We start from the raw sequence: 13,909 nt of genomic DNA on the forward strand, positions 1-13,909 counted from the left end.
TTCAATGTCGAGATGCCTGGGTGCGCTAGAATGGCGTAAAATAATGTTAGAACAATCAAGTTTTTTTTTATGTTAAACATACTTTTCCCCTCACTGTGTGTGATTTCTAATAAACGAGAATGTTTCAGATTGTTGTCCGCCTGCACAGTCTGAACAAAATCTTCATTGAAGGCACGTTCGTTCTTACTTGTGATATCAATTCCATTACCTTAGAACAGCACCAATTGAGTAGACTTAATAAGAATATTATCTCTCCTATTTAATATAAAATCTGGGATAACTTTTAAAGTATCAAGCTAAAGAGAACCCGCATGTGCTTGTCGCACCCGTTAAAGATGTTGATTGCTACAGATAATAATAACCTGTCTGCTTTGTACAAACCTCATACATTAGCCCTTGTACCTATTCGTTAAACAGTCTCGTTCACCCTCCCATCTTGGTTAGGACGTTACTGGTAGAACTGAGTTACTCCGCAGTAGAAAATATTTCTCAAATTTTGTTATCTAGGTTAATAGTTTCCTCAAAACAATGAGAGCTAATATCTGAGACTCATCCATTGACAAGGTCAGATTCACTAAATTCCCAATGTAAGGTGTAGCTCTATTCAAAAATCAACTAGAAATACTTGTTTTGTCACTCCTCAAGGATGCTTGCATTGCGTCTTTTCTATAAAACTGTTGCAAATTATTGAATACTCCAAGGCAGTCTGATTCCATTACTCTGACGATGGCATTGCAGAACAATGAACTATAAATTAAGAGCAAGTGACATATTTTATTTGCTTTAAATGGCATTGACATGTCACTGAATAATAGAAAGCAGTGGGAGCTCAATATAACAAGTCAAATTGACGAGTGGACTTAACACCCTAGAGAGCTGAGACAGATTATATCCAGTGTACGAACAACAAAAGGATGCCAAGACTGTTTGAAATCATAAAGACGCCATCCTCACACTTTTGCTAAGATGCTTCATTACAATCTGAGAGAAGATTCTTTCTCCTTTTTTTGGTAATCGATTCCTTCATTGCCTTCTTTTTCCCTTTATTAGTAATCCAATTATTAATTACACATTAAACACACCAATCCATTTCCTGGGAAGACTTTTATTTCATTATAATGAAAGCTGTCCATACAACATTGCCCGCAAACTATCCTCAGCAATACGAACCAATTTATTAATTTGAGAAAAAAGATTGTTTGGACAATCAGAAGGATTGACATCCCAAACCATAAGCAGCCTAAACTAAGGATACATTTTACACTGGCTTCATTTTCTATTAGAGATATTATTACATATTTACAATGTACTTGAAAAACAACGACATTTTGCCATTTTGCATTTTTAATTGCTCAAACCTCAATTTTAGGGAAATCGGTTTCCATTATTGAAAAGCAAGATACTTGTCACAATGGAACATGCGGGAAATATCAGCTCCCAACCACAAATTACTATTGTTTCGATTTGGTTCAATAAATCATGCAATGATATTATCAGCAATTATTCATCAAAAGCTGTAACAATTGCTGCCATTCAATACATATTTGATACTTAATTTGAATACATAATTCCACTTCAAAATATCTGATTCGACAAATCAAACAAAATTGGAGGTCGGCTTTGTTTAAATCAGTTTCCCTTAAAAACCCCTAATATGTACCTTGTAAAATGTAATGAGATTCTGAAATTGTCATTCATGAAGGGTACCTGTCCTGTAGCTTTTCCTCAAAACAAAATTGTTATTCCATGTATTTCAGGAGCTACTTATTGCTTTCCTAAGTCCTTTGGCTACTTAATTATTGCTAGAGTTTACGGGTTTAAATAGAGGATTGTTACCAATACATAAACAATAATTAATTTATTCAAACAATGCTTATTGAATACTCTTGTCTTCAAATATTCCTCTTTCATAATACATTGCCACTGCCAATCTAATTGTATAGATTCCTCGGTCTTTGTCAAATCTTGGCTTTTTTTATGTGCTCCTGAAACCCGGTCGTGATGAGACGTTTTGTCTGTCCAATACAAAATTTGTCGCAGCGCCACAACCTTTTTTATAATATACCACTTTTTTGGTTTTTGTGGTTTTTTGTTTGCATATGAGGTGGACATCTTCCGAAGACACTGACCCGGACACGCCAATATGTGGAATTTTTATACTACTAAAACCTCTCCCCTGCCTCACGGAACCATCAAATATTACATCATGGGGCGAAGTCACTACAGTTTCGTCACCTTTCTTCTCTACGCGACGTATGTAATCGCGCTTTTCTCTTCTCCTCTGTATTTCATCTGTCAATCTTCTTGGCGTGCTACCATTCTCAGCACCAGATTTTCTGGTACCAGCATCTCTCGTAGAGTCTCCTCTAGGTTGCTCTTTTCTCCCAAAAATCTTGGACAGTGGAAAAATACATGCTCTGTGTCCGCTGAGACTCCATCTTAGTTTGGGCAATCGAATGAGGTATCCAGTTTAAACCTGGCGATATCCACTATAATAATAATCGTTGGCGCAACAATCCATGTTGGATCAAGGCCTTGAAGTGTGTTAGAGCACTTCATTCAAGACCGTAAAGGTACACTAGGAGGCAATGTGGTCAGCATTGCGCTCGCCCGAGGTTATTACCCTGATTTGACTCAGGTACTCATTCACAGCTGAGTCGACTGGTGTCCGACGTCAAATCACAATACAAATTCCACTGCCACCAGTGAGATTTGAACCGCGACCTTCCGTACGACAGCCTTGCGCTCGAACCACTCAGCTATCCGGACACTGGCACGAATGCCCGATTAAAATTATATAAAATAAAATAATAAGAACTCCACTAATTTTTCCCAATGATACAATCCAGGCACGACTTGATGAAATTTTGGAGGAACTTGATGTTAGTGTCTTATTTCTAAATTTTACACAAAATAGTGAAATTTGATGCCGCGCCGCAGGAATCGCCCTTAGTGTTTTACCTTTATCCCCTTCTCCAAATTTAGGGTCATTATACCAATGCCCATGAATGAATAAGGAAGCAAATAGACGTTATTAGTCAACAAGTGGAAAAATGACATCGTCCATTAAACCAACAACCAGCTATCCGGACGGATATCCACTATGCTCCGTGATAAACTGTATAAGATTATAGTTGATCTCAAGCTGTCATCTCTCACCTTGATGGCAGGGATCAGCCTGTGGAACCACCGACTCTTTCCCGAGCATTACCAATGCTCTTGCCATCTCTTTCTCGGAGTTCTTCGTGTGTGTTATGGGAGAGATTGACTTCGCTTTGTATACGTTCGCCATCTCATCTGCCAAGATGTCAATCGACATCATTCCAGAAATGACGAACGCTGCATCATCTAGGCACACCCTTAGGCCTGAGCTCCTGTGACCCGTCATCGGTGTCATACAAGAGTCGCCTAGGCGGGAATACCAATTGACCGAACTGAATGTATTTTTCACGTCCAGGGTTACTACCACGCAATATTTGCTGGTTTCTGTGAATTGTATCTTCGACGAAGCTAGTAACCAATTTGATTGCATCAAAGGTTGATCTGGCTTTACGGAGCCCATCCTGCTGATTTGATAGGTCTCCTTGGTTCTCAACAACTGTGAGTAATCTATTGTAAATTACCCGCTACCGACTGATCGAAGGCTGGCCAATTCCCCATTCCACCAGTAATGTGACCTTCTACTGGGAAATGAACATCTCCTAGGCATGTTACGCCACATGCTTTGACGAGGTATCATGCCACATGGACAGCTCTTTCGGTAGAGACACCTTCTTTATTAGGTTGATCTATTATAATAACATGTCTATGAAAGTTGGCTCGATTTCGAGCATGATACTTCTCTGCCCTGTGGTTCAACACAAAGCTCAAGGGAAATTGCCTGGTGATTGCAATGGGTTTATCGTTCGCTGCTACACCAAGCCATACACGCCATTGCAGAGTTGAGAAAGGTGAGGTCTACAACCGGGCCAGACCTCCCTTTTCGAAAGGTATTATCAACACCTTCGTTGGTCAGAACTATATCTAACTGCGCAAAGGGTTCTAATAAACTGTGTCCCCTTGTGTTTGATTCTCTTCTACCTATCTGGCTGCCTAACATACAGTACATTGTATGACTTGCCGACCTTAAACCCATATCGCCGCTCCACTAGTTGAATTTGTGACCCATATGACACTTTGACGATTTCTACACGGGTCACTTATGATGGCAATTTCCATCTCAGATTCGTACGTGGTCTGCTCAAGTAAGCGCTGGGTGAACCCGCAATAATTGAGGTTTATTTGAATTTTCTCGTTGCAATAAGCGCCTTCTAAAATTCCGTGTATTTACCACTTCTGGCAATATGCCAGTTGTCCCATCCCTCCTGAATTTCGCACAGTAGGGATTTAGGGTCTCTATTGCAATATGGCCTTAATCCTCATGCATTCAGCAACGGTCAGGTCGTTCAATGCCGCTGACACATCCCTTCGCGAGTGCCCAAACATGAGGCATCCCTTTAATGAGATCTATACTCTTAAGCTCCATCCGAACTTGTCCAACCGTCAACAGCTTGTGTCCTGCTTCCGCTGGCACTCGTCTTGTGACCGGTTGAATGCCACCATAGGCTTTTCGTAAACTCACGATGAACTCCTCCGCAAGTGCTTCCAACTTGAATTGTTCCTTCAAGACAGCGCGAATTTTTCTTTTCGATGTCATTTCATGGAGGTCCTTACATTGTATGTAGATCTAATGATTTTGGGCACCCACCGTGGCATTCCTACCAAGTGAATTTTTAACTTGAGTGTGGGAGTCATCAGCTGTGTCTACGCTGGATTTTTCCAGCTCAAACATCTGATCCCGTTTCTGGCTTCTTCGGATTCTGTTCACATATCCGTTCAGATCTTTTAGGTCAGGATCAGCTTTGACCTTTTTGAATATTTCCGACAGACAGATTGCCCTCGCTGGAGATAACGATCGCCTGTGCACAAATTCCCACTTTTGCTTTTCTTTTCGCTTTTTGAGGTTAACTTAGGCTTTACAACGCTGACTGGCGTTCGTACATTGGCTGGCCCTCTCCTGAACTTTTAGTTTCGGTTTTCGAAATTGCCTGTCCAGCTTTTTTTTCTTAGACACCTATTGATTACTTAGAGGGAACCCCTCTTTTTTGTGTATTGTGTATTTAAGTTTTCCTTTTCTCCTCTAGCGATCTATTATAAAGAACTCTAACAGCTATCACCTCTTTTTTTAGTTTATGGTTTGGTGCATGTTGACAGCTTATTGCAGACAGCGCGAAAAGCTGAGTGAAGGGTAATTCTTTCGGATCGCGACTCTGCTCTCTATGGGCCCGGCTCAAAATGTATACCCCGAAAAGTGTAAATCCGAAAAAAATCACAATGGTGCACCTATACAAAATCTGGGCCTCAAAATACATCTCATTCCGATACTTTCTCAAATAGAGTTAATAATTTTAAAAATTTACTCGAAAACTCCCCTTAAGATCATCCGAGAGGTACAAAATTTGGTGCCTTCGTAAGTAAGTACGTAGTACACAATTTTGGAAAATTTGAAAAAATACAACTATTATTAACAAAGTTATAGAAGATCCAAGAAACATGAAAAATTCACATGATCTTTCATATTTAAAATGCATTTGTTTGAGTTGCGTATTTTGATCTTCTGCTTGCTTGTTCAAAGTATGTTAATTCCATCATATTTGATTTTATTTTTCACATCATTAGTTTTTCATTCCCCGCGTGGCATCTAATCCTTAGTACCGATGGATTTGACATTTTGAACTTTGAGAGGAGTAGCTGCTACGAGGAGCCAATTAACGCAATGATGCGCGGTTTTGATGCCACATTTACGATCCAAAGAATGTGACCATTGTAAAAAGTACAAGGAGAACTGAATCTAGCTGGCCAACATCCTCAGCGCCAGATGATACCCTTTATGAAGGAAAGAGTTCGCCCATCCTACAGCAAAAAATCTCGTTCAGATCTTTGTTGGCCACCAAAAGGGCCTATCTCAGGTCAAACTATTCCGCTCGAAACGCGTCCCAAAAGGGCTAAAGCTTCTATTGTACAAACCCATAATCCTCTCAGTCCTCATGTATTCCTCGAATACTTGGGTTTTTAGTTACAGAAAATAAGTAACCGAATTCGAGAAAGGAATCCTCCAAAGAGAGACGATATTCCGTAGTCTGTTTAACGACGAAATTTAGGAGCAGTACCATAGCCGTCTGGCAGTGGATAGAGTCCGTGTGAATAGGCTGCAGTGGGCAGGTCGCTTATTCCGTATGAATGAGGAGAATCTACCTCGGGAAAGAAGGACAATATCTATGGTATAAAAAGAAGACACGCCAGACCCTGACCCGGCCTGGGATGGGGCAATGGCGTAGGACACTAGACACTTGTTAGGAATATCGAATTGGTGGACTTTAGCGCATACTGAGACGTTTGAGTTTCCTTACTAAAACAGGGCTAGATTCGACATGGGTTATTGCGCTGTCGATAATAATAATGATCCATCTTTTAGCTCACGGGCACACAAACACGTCGTCTGTAATCTCCTTGATAACGGAGAGAAACGTCTTAGACACCAATATTACCAAATTGCCGGTATACATCTTCGCTCCGCTCGTGTCCACAAACATAGAATGTGATTCATTACTATGAAATAAAGCATCGGAAGTAGATAGCCAGGTAGCTACAAATAGCCTCTTTGAATAGCGCATTTACCGTTATAGTGCGTTATTTTAATGCCACAAAAATGAGACTGTTATGAGAGGGACAAGGGAATCAAAATCCAACTCGCCTACATTTTCAGAACCAGTCCCTAGTATTAACGAAAAATAGTAACTACCACATTCTACAACCAGAGATCTCTTTAAGGTTTGTTTTCGTAGTGCCCGCAGAGAAAAACTCACTGAGGAAGAGAAAAACTCACTGAGGAAGAGAAAAACTAATCCTCGAAAATATCTCTACATGGGAAATCGGCATTTAAGGCAATATTTAGTCTTTTCTCGTAGGTTTTTTCTTAGTAGAGTCCGCTGCCTAGCCCCAGCTAGAGCTAGGCAACCGCAATGGAAGTATTAGTAGTTCTCTACCTCCTCTCCCCAACTTCGGCAATACAACTTGTAGGGTATGCGTATCCTCAACTCAGCGCAAGTCGTGAGCTATCGCTATCTGAAGTCATCAGTTATCAAAAGACGCGAGTGGATTTTACCCTTCACCGTCGACATCGAACGCAGAATGCGCCCACTGAATAACTGTCGAATGCAGAACTCCACCTTTATGTTCCTACGACTAGGAACCCAAAGGTGGGTGACTTCAAACGTGTCATCCGCGTTTCTGCACTACCTCTCCAGCCTGGAGAATGTTGCCACTATGTACATAACATGGCATTATGCCGTATTGAACTGAAGAATTATATGCGGTGGAGCTGTTTATAGAACAGCTGACTTTAACCTCAGTGATCACCAAACCAAACCAGATTTCTGAGTAACAGTTCTTCCTGCAAACGGAGAAGTGTGGCTAAACCAGGAGCTCATAATCTCGCCAGAAGCTTTCGTATAAGGAACCTCCAATTTTGAAGAAAGAATGGACTGGCACTGGTAACTTAATTAAATTTCTTCCAGTGCGTCCTCTTGCGATCTTTGGAAGAGTATAAAACCTCTACAGCAATATTCAGATTGAAAACTGTTCAGCTGTGATTTGAAGATGTCCTCTGATTTTTTATGTACGTTGGCAAAAATGATCTCGAATAACTTGTACAAAAATGGAATGATCGCCTCATGCAACACCGTGTCAGTTTGAATTTGAATAAAACTTAGTTTTTGACGACCGATCCTCATGAAACAGGTGTTACCACCGCCAATGGCAGTTACATGAGCGATATAAATATATCGAGTTGATGCCAACCAATGAAGAACTGCTCCACGCTTAGCGCAATCTGGATGAAGTGGCGTTCCACAACGGCTTCTTTGGCGTTCTTTGTGAGCGACGTGTCAAGGAACGTAAAAAATCTAAAATTGATCGCAGTGTCGTCTGTGCTGTCACCATCTATGGTTCTGAGTGTTCGCCGACTATAAAAGACAGGTGAATGGTGTCTTGCGGTAATGGAGTCATTACGTTGAACTAGTGGCGTGACACGCCTTGATCGCATCCGAAGTGAGGATATCCCCGATCGGTATGGGGTCGCACCGATCGGGAAAAAAATACGAGAGAGGCACCTTCAATGGTATGGTCATGTAATTCGAACTAAAGAAAATTCAATTCGAAATTGTAAAATAAAATCTTCAAAAATCGCCTCGATTTTTCATTCATAATAAAAGGAAGAAGTTATTAACGAAAATATATAATTGTGGTTCGGACCTTCCAGCCTGATCAGCCCAACAGAATTTTAATTGTGCTTCTCAAAATTTGAAAAAGTATTGTTTCGAGAAAGACGCGTTTAAAAGTTCCGTTTTGTAGGCACGTCAGCATGCTATTTGCTGTAACTTAGTAAATGCTTTGAATTTGATCTAACATTTTTTCATTGTATTCCTAACTCATCCTGCTTCCAAAGTGTCTATCAAGAAAAAATAATGTATATAAAACAAAAATAAAACAAAACGATTTTTGAAAACTGTCACCTACGAAAACCCGGATATGATACTGCTTGGGAGGAAACGAAGCAGGGCTCGGTCTAGGCATTTTATGGAATCCGGCATTAGGTCCTTTCGCAATTTCAATAAGTTCTACTTCTTATAGACAGGCCATTGTCCTATTCAATTTTCTCCATTATATGTTAGACGTTACTCCCTTAGTCAGTTTGAAGTCTGCCAGATCAGATTTTATCTATGCTCAGTTGTATTCCGAATAATCTTTAATATGCCACTTCATCTTTAGTCCCGTTGCTGAGTCGTTTTATCCCCACTTCGTTGTTCATTTCTTTTAATGCTGGTGTAGGAAAAAGCACATACCCCTGGCCGTTGGGTAAAATTGCCAATTTTTTGAGGATAAATGCAACAGACGACCTGTAGGCAGTACTCTTCCTTCGTGTTGTACGGTGTTGATGCGTCATGTGCTTTCCACTTTTTAGCCACTTCGCATTAAAATATTTTATGTATCCTCGCTAAAATGTTTTAACCGTACGTCAGTTGTTTTTGCGTCGTTAGCCAGCCTCAGATGCTTGCTATATACTTTAACTTGTGGTCTAGTGAGCAAATCAAGGGTAACTCTTCTCCTCCGCCGTTGCTCCATTCCGAAGCTCGTCTTGATCAATTGTGCTAATTTGCTCAGTCATTGGTCTGATCTGGATGGACTCGAGCGGCTCTCACATCACCATCTAGTATATTAATTACATGTCCATACCATCGAAAACGACTCTTACGCAATTTGAGCAGATTTATGCAACCTCATAGCTATCCCCGATGTCCTCAATTGGGGTGCAATTATCGCGTGTTTCCCCACTGATCCCAGGCATCGTCTTCGTCTCCATTACGTCGAGGCGCCATTCATTATATTTGATAGTCGGCTAGGACTCAAAACCATGCACGGCAACCGAGCAAAAGATACTTGGGTGAATTTTGGATATGGGTCGTTCACTGATGCATCAATCATAAATGTGTATTTTTTGTACTCTCAATTAGAGCAAAGCCTTAAATGGAAGTGGTTGCACACAGAAGAATGCCACTTCATCTAAATTCCACGGATGCCTCCAGCGATTTCATAACATAGTTCACTATTGGTCAGCCAATAGCCAATTGATCCGAGGTATCTAAATCGCTCAGTTCTCGGCAGGTCGTTACCACTCATAGTAATAGTCCCTGTTTCATCGGGGTTAGTCGCCAAAAATTACGTTTTCTTCAAATTCAATCAGACCCTGCTGAATAATGAAATTTAACCCCAGCAGGCCACTATGCCACTGAGTGTTGCCAGAAAGCATGCTATGTCGTCAGATTCTGTTGCCCTCCAGATCTCATTTGTATGACCGCTCCCTCGACTTGAATTGTACTGACAGGTGAAATTCTAAGAGTAATTTCGCAATATTTCTAGCGATTAAATTATTTGAAATAATTAAGACTTGCTGTTTTCTATTCACTAGTGTTATTTATTGGTCTTGCTAATACACAGTCCTTGACTTGTTAGCACTGATGAAGGAACAAGTGGTTCCCGAAATAGCGGCAAGACCAATACATAACACTAGCGAATAGGTGGAATTGCTCCAAATACCGGCAATGCTTGTGGAAACCGTGGCTGAGGTATTTTTTCCGTTGAAATCTATTAGTATTATGCTCTCCATCTGTCCGTCACAGCTCGTCGCTCGGTAAGCAAAGTACCGTTCTTGTCATTAACGAACAGAAGTATTTAATATCTTATGTTCGTTGATGTTGACTTTTCACTAGTCAACATATGTTTCTCTCGCCATCCCGAGTGTCGAATTTACCATAAAGCTCTTTTTAACGGATCCTCGGGGTAACAGCACACGCCTTCTTTGCTCCCCAGTCAGCATTTTTTGTAAATATTTTCTTTGACGGAAAACTTCTGATGAAACTTCTTCTCGCGGACCTTCACTCGGACAATTTAAGATGGGGTGGTCTCATAGGGGAGAGATATAGTTGATTTGCATTTTATTACTCCTACCATAAAATGTATGATATGGAACAATCGTTTAGTAAACCATGTATTGAAAAGCGCATGGTGGTGAGGGTCCGCAAAATTGTAAACTCCCCACCTTTACAGGGTGTTCCAAACCTAGTGGTGCTGTGATACAATAATGAGCTTCATCAGCCGGGCATAAAATCGCGGGACTGCCCTAATGACGTCACGGAAACTCTCAGAGATTGCACACAATATTAACTGCGTAGGTTACCAAAGTAGAGGAGTTTTTAGCTAGCATAACGTTCTACACTGCATATTTTGGCACCACATCATTGAATTTCTTGTTGAACGCAGTTTGTTTGCAGCATAAAAAAAGGTTGCTTCCGAGAATATTCTTTTAATTCTTCGTCACTTTAAAATTTGTCGATATAATATATAATATTGTTACGAATTTTCTTTTATGTACTTCTACCGCTGTCAACAATTGTTACGATTTCCTTCACGTAACCGCTTCGCTTTCACCAACTGTTAGGTTCTTAGCTATTCGTACCCGTCGCTAGTTACGTTACTTGCTTTGCGTAGGCTCGTATCACTGAATTGCGCAGCACTATACAAAAACCTGTTCTATAACTTTAGTACAAGCGTTTATTTAACACTAAATTATACAACCGTACTGTATAATTAATTATAGAACAACCCTTTAACTAGTACAATTCATACCCGATGCGATCCGTTCTAACTCTAGGACCAGACTGTCTTTGTGGGCGGATTTCCGGCCCTTTTATACTACGCGGAACATTTCGGAAAGGCATGCAAACACTTTACTAGAAAACTACTTTACGACGAGATCTTTTTGCCGACATTAGAGTCCTCTATTAACAATTATCGTCACTAAATATTCGCCCTACTGTTATACAGTTTTGGCGTCTTGGCTAATTGTCATAACTACAATTCACATTGACATCACACATCATTTTCCAAAGTGATTTTCGTAACAATATTTGCAGCTGACTCTTATAAGAATAGTCTGAATTATTTACAACCCCAAATAATAATAAGAATCTCGCGGAAGTCACAGAATAAAAGAAGCAATAAAAGATAAGGCGGAGTAATTTAAAAGAACACTCAAGGATTTGTCTGCTTGGAACTTGATTTCAGAGTTGACAGTATCAGTAAATACTGATGCACACCATATATATGCTCAGTTTGTGCTATTCATCAAAAATTTGATTTAAAATACCAAAAAAACTATTAAAATTGAACTATTTAAATATTGCCATATTTTTTTGTACTCTCAATTACAGCAAAGCCTTAAATGGAAGTGGTTGCACACTTATATTTGTATATATCACTTACATCATGCTTCCCGTTCGATTACGTGAGGCAATGATTGGCGGAACAATTTTGTCGGTGGCCCATATTTACTTTGCTCTCTACGCCGTCGATACAATTCGCTACGAACAGGTAAACTCCCACCACATTTTCAATTTTTAAATCCACATGTCATTTAATCAAGCGACGAAAACTCAACAAAAACCCAAGAGCATACCATATCCCTAGTAATTTTTTTACATCCATTCAATTTCAGACATGGTGTTCAATTTTGGCCTTGCTTTGCACCAATTTAGCCGGAATTTTCACACACTGGCCCAAAGAGAAAGCACAGCGGAAAGCATTCATCGAAACACGACAATGCATCGAGGCTCGGTTGAAAACGCAACGTGAAAACCAACAGCAGGTGATAATAACTTTCTACTTTCCCAGCATTTCCATGGGCATTTCGTAACACGAAAATTGCTGTATCACATATGATGTCTAATAGATTCCTATATTCAGGAACGTCTATTATTGTCTGTCCTGCCGCGCCACGTCGCCATGGAAATGAAGGACGATATTGCTGGACAACCACGTGAGGCTCAATTTCATAAAATTTATATTCAGCGACATGACAATGTGAGGTGAGTAACGTACAATACGTTAGGATGAAGGTGGATTCTGTAAATAGATATACGGATATCTGGGTTAAGTCAGGATAATGCTATTCACGCTTCAACGGCTCAGATATTAAAATATATTATGCTGAAATGCCAGACAAAGGCGCTTCATGTTTCCTTGATAGCTGCAATATATGTCAATTGGGTATTACCCTGCTGAAATTCTGGAGGTTAGAATGGTTATCGTCCAACTTTATTAAAATAGCTGGGCTATGAGTTCATTAGCGTGGATAATTCTATTGAATGTACGGTAAATTGCCTGCCAAATATGTATATGGTAGAAGGCCCAAAATATTAGAATAAGAAAAGAGTAAGTTTTCATATATCCAGGCATACTGTTATCACTTTAAAAAAAATATTTTTATGATAGGATGTGGTGGCAATATACATCCACATCCACCCACATTGTTGAGTATAACCCACAACCACTGTTCTTTACATCCGAAAGATAGTTTCGAACTAATGAAGCAGACACACTCGTGTGTCAGCTATTAGAATCGCTTTGATGAATCCAAGATACATATAGAATAATCGCCACATATGCTGGAGAAAGGTAATACTACAAAACTAGTTTCCTGTTGGTGCTGAGGTACACATATTTCTACGATCAGACGCTGCGGCCTAGATACACATTTCCTTCGATGTGCTTAGCTCGTTGTCTATTGATGCAGATGGGAAAAAGGGATGATGATCTCTAAGACTGAGAACCTTAAAGTTGTTGATATTTATCTTTAGTCCGACTCCCTCACCTACTTCTTCGGAGCAAACAGTGATCATCAATGAAGACGTTTAGGAAAATATGTTCAGATGCATTAAACATATTAAACATCCCCACGTGCAACCAAGGCAGGTATTGGCGACAAAATGAGGTTCTATCGGGTCCTCCTTTGAATTTCAAATTCTTTAATAATTTTATCTCGATACAGCACATAATATTTTCTAATATTTATTATGTGCTGCCTTTCTTGCATAGAGCATTTCAGTTACACTCACTGTTGATATTGTCGAAAGATTTCACAAAGTCAATGAAAAGCAAGTGAAGTGTTAAGTGTGGTGATATTTTCGCCCAGCACCCAGATTCAGCCAGCTTTTTAGGGGACCTGTTCCAGTATTAATTTAGTTATTATCTTTGCGACAGCAAAGAGCTCATAAAATCATCAGTAATTATCATACTCAAATGAACAACTTAACGAATATTCTCCTAATCATCTACCTGAGAACAATCTCACAACCATGAACCATGATCTATTGATGAAGAAATTGGAAGCTTTAACTACCGCCGTTCAATATTTTTAATACTACAAAAGCACTAGACCCTTTTGTTACATTTCCAACCTATTGTGATTAACAAT

The 13,909-nt window shown here is 39.9% G+C and overlaps 1 protein-coding gene across 3 annotated transcripts in view; it reads left to right on the forward strand.

Moving 5' to 3' along the window:
• The window catches only part of LOC119649701 (adenylate cyclase type 6), a 518,692-nt gene that overhangs the window by 452,715 nt on the left and 52,068 nt on the right, over nt 1-13,909 (forward strand). For all 3 annotated transcript variants that reach the window (XM_038051969.1, XM_038051970.1, XM_038051971.1), the window contains 3 exons: nt 11,868-12,027; nt 12,152-12,301; nt 12,400-12,521. In XM_038051969.1, coding sequence (XP_037907897.1) covers nt 11,868-12,027; nt 12,152-12,301; nt 12,400-12,521 — 432 coding nt within the window. The remainder of the gene's footprint in view (nt 1-11,867; nt 12,028-12,151; nt 12,302-12,399; nt 12,522-13,909) is intronic.

Source organism: Hermetia illucens, chromosome 2, assembly GCF_905115235.1.
Source record: "Hermetia illucens chromosome 2, iHerIll2.2.curated.20191125, whole genome shotgun sequence".
NCBI classification, from domain to species: Eukaryota; Metazoa; Arthropoda; class Insecta; order Diptera; family Stratiomyidae; genus Hermetia; species Hermetia illucens.